This window comes from Enoplosus armatus, chromosome 11, assembly GCF_043641665.1.
Source record: "Enoplosus armatus isolate fEnoArm2 chromosome 11, fEnoArm2.hap1, whole genome shotgun sequence".
Classification (NCBI taxonomy): domain Eukaryota; kingdom Metazoa; phylum Chordata; class Actinopteri; order Centrarchiformes; family Enoplosidae; genus Enoplosus; species Enoplosus armatus.
The window spans coordinates 24,779,249-24,787,244 of record NC_092190.1 but is presented as its reverse complement, the minus strand read 5'-3'; the positions used below and the strand labels follow the sequence as shown (position 1 = coordinate 24,787,244).

The following is a 7,996-nucleotide window of genomic DNA, read 5'->3' as shown; positions in this document are numbered from 1 at the left end:
CCTGACTCACTGGACCCCCTGCAACTGGCATACAGACTGCCATCGGCCTAGTCCTCCACACTGCCCCCTTCCACCTGGACCAGAGGAACACAGGTTGGAGGGCACACTGGTATTGAATACAGAACTGTTAGTCGACTGTAGAGATCTTTGTCTCAACGGCCCCTGTGATTAGATCCTGAACGTCCTGACAGGCAGCCCCCCAGGCTGTGCAGCCTGTCCTGTACTCCCTGTTAGTGCACGGCTGAGTGGCCCCCACAGCTGAGTGGCCCCCACAGCTCCAACGCCACGAGCTTCATCGGTCTGATCCCCGGCGACGCTAAGCTTTTTATCCATCACTGTATGTATATTTAAATGTTCTCCTTATGTATATATATGTATATATATATATATATATATATATGTGTATATATGTATATATACACACATTACTGCACCATATGTTACTATTACTCACCAGGCCACCACAGTCTTATATTTGACTTCATATTTTATATCATACATACTGTATTGTATTCCTGTATTTTATAGCTCACGATTTTTCTTACACATAGTTTTTATACATGACATATATATATATATATATATATATATACACACACACACATATATACATATCTGAGATGTAAGACTTTCATTTCATTGTACATGACAGTACTTCACAGAACTTTTATAAAACATTTACTGCAAGTTCACACAGACACATTTGTTAGAGCTCTCAATGCATGTGTATGTGGAGTAAACATAACTTTTGTTTGAGTCAAAGAAAAACTCCACAGGGCCCTTTAATGAAGAGTATGACTCATGGGGGGGGGGGGGGGGGGTATGAAGTGTTGGACAGACTGAGAGCTTCGGTCAGTAAGTTGTCAGAGCTTCTCTCTCATGATGGAAGAAGCTGAACTCTGCTTTCCACAACTCCTCAACACCTCCTGCAGGAAGCCAGCGCCTCCTCACTCTGAGGAGGTGCTCATTTACATCCTGCTGTTCTTCATCTCTCTGCTCACGGCCACCCTCAACCTGCTCGTCATCACCTCCGTCTCCCACTTCAGGTAGATATAAACCTCTCTGCTTCATCGAATCTCCTGTTGTCCTGCTGTTACACTGACTGGAAGAAGTGTCAATACGTGAAATGATATTCATTTGAAAGCTTGTGACTCTTTGTAAACTTGTGAAAAACACTGTGAATGTGTAGAAAAGAGTTGTAGAAAGTCAAACGTTCTCACAGTCTTTGTGTAACCTCATGGTTGATTTCGTGCTTCTGTTACACATGTTTTACAGCTGAAATCAGGAGCAGCATGTGTGCCTTCAGGAGCTCAGTGTTCACACCTGTTGTCGTGTAACCTCACGTCCACATAATTTCTGCACAAATGTTATTTTTGATGTGCTCACTTTCTTTCTACAACTACAAAACCTCTCTGCTCTGCTGCTTGATGATGTTGGTGATGAAGCAGTGACGATAACGTCTCCCCGCAGGCAGCTCCACTCCCCCACCAACCTCATCCTCCTCTCTCTGGCTGTCTCAGACTTCTTCGTGGGCCTCTTGGTGATGCCGATTGAAATCCTCCTGAAAGGGACCTGCTGGGTCCTGGGTGACCTGACGTGCGCTCTGTATTTCTGCCTGTCTATCACCTTTGTCTCTGCCTCTGTAGGAAGCATGGTGCTCATATCAGTCGACCGCTATGTGGCGATTTGTGACCCCCTGCATTACCCCACCAGAATCACTGAGAAAGTAGTCGGGGTCAGTATTTGCGTGTGTTGGATCTCCTCTGCTCTCTACAGCATTTTCCTTTCATATGACAACCTGAAACATCCAGGCAGGTATACTTCCTGTTACGGAGAGTGCGTGGTTAACATTGCAGGAGATGTGGACATTGTTGTGGGCTTCATTATTCCCATCACGGTCATCGTAGTTCTGTATATGAGGGTGTTTGTGGTGGCGGTGTCTCAGGCTCGGGCCATGCGCTCTCAGGTTACAGCTGTCAGGCTGCAGCTCTCAGTGACTCTTGTTACGATGAAGTCCGAGCTGAAAGCAGCCAGGACTCTCGGCGCTGTCGTGACTGTGTTTCTGATTTGCTATTCTCCGTGTTACTGTGTGTCTCTCACAGACCGCAACATCTTGATCGGTTCTTCAACTTTGGCCTTTATGGGCTTCCTGATGTACTTTAACTCCTGTCTGAACCCTGTGATCTACACCTTGTTCTACCCCTGGTTCAGGAAAGCTGTTAGACTCATTGTGACTCTGCAGATTCTGCAGCCGGACTCCTGTGAGACCCTCCTGCTGTAGAGAGACGCTGTCACTCTGGGATGTGAGACCTCTTTCCTTTTTGATAATTCAACACCACTAGACAATCTTTTTGGTATCTTTTGTATTTTCACGATGAAGGGTGTGTGACTGCTGGTAGATTTACAGCAAGACGTTTCGTTTTTACAAAAATCAAACACTTCCTAACTTTAGTGAAGTAATTCAAGATCCACAGGTGCACAGACTCATAGAGGTCTGTGCTGATAACCAGGTTTTATTGGGGAGGACTGGGTCGGGTCCTTTAAAGGGCACCCCCACCAAGAGGAACCTGCAGGGGGTCGAATGGGAGGAAAAATAATATATACATATATATATATATATTGTAGACACTTACAAGCCGTAGCTGTAACACATACATGTACATAAATGAGAGGACCATAGAAGAAATCTTGTATATATATGTTTATATATGTTCTTCCTGTATACGTCCACATGATGGTGATAAACATCAACTACACACTGCCTTTGTTATCTCTCTTTATGAACATTTACATTTATGTACAAATCATAAATGTAGCGTATATGGAAATCCCATATCTGCATTTAACAAATGCATGTGTTGTTTATATGAGCTGAATGTGAGGCGATGGTCCTGCTAGAGTCCATACCCTTAAAGCTGTGTCCTCACCACTATATATGGACATATGACATTCCAATATATATATATATTTATATGTGTGATTACATCATGTACGTACGTGACATATATGACATTTTCATATCATTTGACTCGTCGTTGTTATAAACCAGCTGTAATAAATAAAATCGGTATGTTTCACTAATGACTGGTTCATAAAAGAAAGAGCTTCATGTTTCTGGGTTCTGGCTTCAGAGTCTGGAGTGCCCTTCAACATGTAAGTGATTTCGAAGGAATATTTACAGGTTGATGTATTTACAGTTCAGTGATGCAACAAGTTCATTGTTTGATTTCTTGCACTTAAAATGTGTGTGGATCATTTAAAATCTCATTTATTTCATATTTGGGAAAACCTTTAACTGCCTTTTTATACTCTCTTGGTCACTCAGGTAGCCATATACAACAGATCAATTATTCATTAATAAACATTCATTATTAGCCATGTGGGACTGGGGGCTGCTACATATCTCTCTGCTAGAGGACTGCGGTCCCTCCGAGTCGCCGAGATGAAGGAACTGATAAATATTAGTCGGTAAGACTTCATTAGAATATTAACTGTAACTGAAAATTCAGATTAATTGTCACATTTTTAAATGAAAAAACATGCAGATGAGTTTAAGTACTATTTCAGCCCTGAGTAGTGTCTGCAGGTATTCCCTTCCCTTCACAATCTTCACCAAGCAGTTGGGGCAGCCTGTAGCCGCCTGGTGACCCCAAAGACAGGCCTTTAATATGAAGTACGTGACGATCGAAGAAGCAGGAACCACGGAGAGTTAAAGGGTTGTGACCTGTAGAAATGATAACTGGCAGTGACGATGAATGTCTCCTTCTCAACGAGTAAACTTAACCTCCCTGTAGGAGGAGCCCCCCCACCCCCCCGTTACACTTGCATCCACTTGTATCTTAACATGTTTCTCATCAGGAGCTGAACACATCAGTGTTTTTACAGTGAAAGCAGCTTGAAAGACAAAAAGAAGCCTGCAGGAAGTGCTTACTAGCAAATGTTAGCATGCTAACAGGCTAAAGCTGCCAGTATACTTCATCAGAACACACACATACACACCTTTCTGACGTCAATAATATCTAACCGACCATCTGACATCACACCCACCTCATGCTGTGGTTGGTCAGCTGAGTGGAGGTGAGAAAGTAAACACTGTGCGTCGTCTTCGTCTTCCTCGCTCACATCAGCTATAAACGCTCCTTTTATGGAACGATCAACAACAAGCTGCTTAGCATCAGCATGTTAGCATGCTGACATTAGCTTTTAGCTCAAATCACCATTGTGCCTAAATACAACCTCATTATATTATTGATTACGATTATTGATCACAGCTGCTGGAGCTCATCTGAATGACTTTACAGTCTGTAGCTGTGTGTGAATGTCCCTCAATAAAGTTTTATTTTAATTTATAAGACTTCATTTATTTGTTGATTATATTTAGTAATCTTATTCAGAATCTGCAAAGTAACTAAAGCTGTCAGATACATGTAGTGCAGTAGAAGTATATAGTAGCACGATATGAAAATACTCAAAGTACAAGTACCTCAAAATTGTACTTACGCACAGTACTTTAGTAAATGTTCTGAGTTACTTTCCTCCAGTGATCGCTGCACGATTACTGGTTTGTTAGTTGTGTCTTCATGATGTTCATGTGGAGATATATTTACACACTGAAGCAGAGAGAGAGAGAGTGTTTGATGGAAGGCAGATGTCTCTCTGTCATTCAGCTGTGTGATGATCTATTTTTACCAGCTCTCCTTCTCTCAGCTGTTTCCTCTCACAGTGTTTTTGAGGCTCCGCAGTCGCAGCAGAGAAACGTCCTGATCTCCCTGAACGTGTCTCAGGTACGTTGTTTAACAGCTTTGAATCTTTTCTTGTCTTTCTCTGTGAACTAACTTATATATTATATATTATATATAGTTTTTTGCCTGGAGTTCATCACAGACTTTAATAAAGAATACATGTAAATGTGTTAGAAGTGCTGGGAACATGAGCACAAGTGTTGGAGGGGTTTGTTGAAAACACACAAGGTAAAAACATTTCTATGATTTGATAAAAACAAGACTTCATCACTTGGTGTTGCTCAGTTTTTATGAGGGAAACTAGAAACTTAAACAGTCACAGATTAAACCTGATGAATTTAGAATATTAAACAAAGTAAGACGTATATTTATTGTTTCATGTTTGTATTGTGAGTCATAAAAATACTAATTGATGGATGTGCTTCATCAAATGACCTGACAGATTATCATTTTCATTTTGCCTTTTAAATGAATTTAAATGATGTTACTGTTTTCAGTTCACAGCTATTTTCAATGTTTATAAATATTAAAGAGTTCAGTATTACAAACGAGAATAAATGATTTACTAATAGTTGCAAATCTTTAGTAAGACCAACGTTTGGGTTGTCAGTTGATGAAAATGACCTCTGACCTCCTGATGAAGGGGAACGTCCATCTTCTTTTCACTCAGGTACAACAAAACATTATGATCCGACCTCAAACTCACCGTCCTCCCTTCGCCCCTCCAAGACTGAAAGAATCTAGTTTTCCATGTGAGGTGATGATGACAAACTGCTGGTCAGTCACTTCAGTTAAAGCTGAAGATATCAGATATCATCTAAATCTGGTTGAAGCTCTCAGTCTGCGCTTTAGCTGTTGAGCTAATGTTAGCTAATGTTAGCTAACGTTATCAGTTCATAGAGAGCGTACAGACTGACATGAGATTTTCAATTCAGTTCAATTCAATTGTATTTATATAGCTCCAAATCACAACAAAAGTCATCTCATGACACTTTACAAATAGAGCAGGTCTAGACCGACTCTTTATAATGTTATTACAGAGACCCAACAGTTCCCACCATGAGCAGCACTTTGGAGACAGTGGAGAGGAAGAACTTCCTTTAAGAGGCAGAAACCTCGAGCAGAACCAGACTCTAGGTGGAGTGGGGGGGTCATCTGCTTTGACCGGTTGGGTTGGAGAGATAGAGAGGGAGGGAGAAAGAGAGAGGGAGGGAGAAAGAGAGAGGGGGAGGGACAGATAGATAGACAGAAAGAGACAGAGAGAGAGAGAGAGAGAGGAAGAGACACAGATGAAGAGACACAGACAGGGATGTTGTAGTGTTGGGTGGTTGCAGTGATGTTGTAGGGATGGGTGGTTGTAGTGATGTTGTAGTTATGGGTGGATGTAGTGATGTTGTAGGGATGGGTGGATGTAGTGATGTTGTAGTTATGGATGGTTGTAGTGAGGGGTGGTTGTAGTGATGTTGTAGTGACGGGTGGTTGTAGGGATGTTGTAGTGATGGATGGCTGTAGTGTTGTAGGGATGGGTGGATGTAGTGATGTTGTAGTTATGGATGGTTGTAGTGAGGGGTGGTTGTAGTGATGTTGTAGTGACGGGTGGTTGTAGGGATGTTGTAGTGATGGATGGCTGTAGTGTTGTAGGGATGGGTGGATGTAGTGATGTTGTAGTTATGGATGGTTGTAGGGATGTTGTAGTGATGGATGGTTGTAGTGATGGGTGGCTGTAGTGATGGGTGGTTGTAGTGATGTTGTAGAGATGGGTGGTTGTAGTGATGTTGTAGTGACGGGTGGTTGTAGGGATGTTGTAGTGATGGATGGTTGTAGTGATGGGTGGCTGTAGTGATGGGTGGTTGTAGTGATGTTGTAGAGATGGGTGGTTGTAGTGATGTTGTAGTGATGTAGTGATGGGTGGTTGTAGTGATGTTGTAGTGATGGGTGGTTGTAGTGATGTTGTAGAGATGGGTGGTTGTGGTGATGTTGTAGAGATGTTGTAGTGATGGGTGGTTGTAGTGATGTTGTAGAGATGGGTGGTTGTAGTTATGGGTGGTTGTAGCGATGTTGTAGTGATGGGTGGCTGTAGTGATGGGTGGTTGTAGCGATGTTGTAGTTATGGGTGGTTGTAGCGATGTTGTAGTTATGGATGGTTGTAGTGAGGGGTGGTTGTAGTGATGTTGTAGTGATGGGTGGTTGTAGTGATGTTGTAGAGATGGGTGGTTGTAGTGTTGGGTGGTTGTAGTGATGGGTGGCTGTAGTGATGTTGTAGTGATGGGTGGTTGTAGTGATGTTGTAGTGATGGGTGGTTGTAGCGATGTTGTAGTTATGGATGGTTGTAGTGAGGGGTGGTTGTAGTGATGTTGTAGGGATGTTGTAGGGATGTTGAAGTGATGTAGTGATGGGTGGCTGTAGTGATGTTGTAGGGATGTTGTAGTGATGGATGGTTGTAGTGATATAGTGATGGGTGGCTGTAGTGATGTTGTAGTGATGTTGTAGTGATGGGTGGTTGTAGCGATGTTGTAGAGATGGGTGGTTGTAGTGATGGGTGGCTGTAGTGATGTTGTAGTGATGGGTGGCTGTAGTGATGTTGTAGAGATGGGTGGTTGTAGTGATGTTGTAGTGATGTTGTAGTGATGGGTGGTTGTAGCGATGTTGTAGTTATGGATGGTTGTAGTGAGGGGTGGTTGTAGTGATGTTGTAGGGATGTTGTAGTGATGGATGGTTGTAGTGATGTAGTGATGGGTGGCTGTAGTGATGTTGTAGTGATGTTGCAGTGATGTTGCAGTGATGTTGCAGTGATGGGTGTTCCTGTGTGACCTTTATACTCACATTCTGGACTTGTGGTTGGTGCCCTGTGTGCAGTGGTTTAACTGTATTCAACTGTTTTCTGGAGGAATATGTAGAACGTATTATATATATTATATTTTCATCTTCCTTGTGTTCTGTAGGAGATTCGACTGTCAACATTTAAAGAACAGGAAACAAACAGCAACTGGCCTACAGCTGATCGTGATGGTGTGAATCTGGCTTGAGGGGTTCATACTGGGAACCAGACACTTCCCAATACAAACTGGCTCAGCTTTAGTTCAGGAAGTGATTGGGAAATATAATGAAAACAAAGGAAATAAGAGAAGAGGAAGCCGGGAAAATAGGAGGAAAATAGAGTTTGAACTATGAGACAACTTGTTCATGTCTACACAGAGAAGCTCACAATTAGAAATAAGAGACGAGAGTGATCCCAGAGGAGGAGGAGGAGGGAA

At 42.4% G+C, this 7,996-nt stretch overlaps 1 protein-coding gene across 1 annotated transcript; it reads left to right on the top strand.

The window, feature by feature from the left end:
• Window positions 1-879: 879 nt before the first annotated feature.
• Window positions 880-2,281, top strand: LOC139292199 (trace amine-associated receptor 4-like). Its single transcript, XM_070914416.1, has 2 exons — window positions 880-1,046; window positions 1,471-2,281. The coding sequence occupies exons 1-2, from the start codon at window positions 880-882 to the stop codon at window positions 2,279-2,281; spliced, it is 978 nt and encodes a 325-aa protein (XP_070770517.1).
• The last annotated feature ends 5,715 nt before the right edge of the window (window positions 2,282-7,996 follow it).

Excerpts from the sequence above, each read along its gene's own strand:
- LOC139292199 (XM_070914416.1), top strand. The coding sequence starts at position 880 with ATGATGGAAGAAGCTGAACTCTGCTTTCCACAACTCCTCAACACCTCC. Across the intron at positions 1,047-1,470 it reads ACCTCCGTCTCCCACTTCAG|GCAGCTCCACTCCCCCACCA; the intron begins GTAGATATAAAC and ends GTCTCCCCGCAG.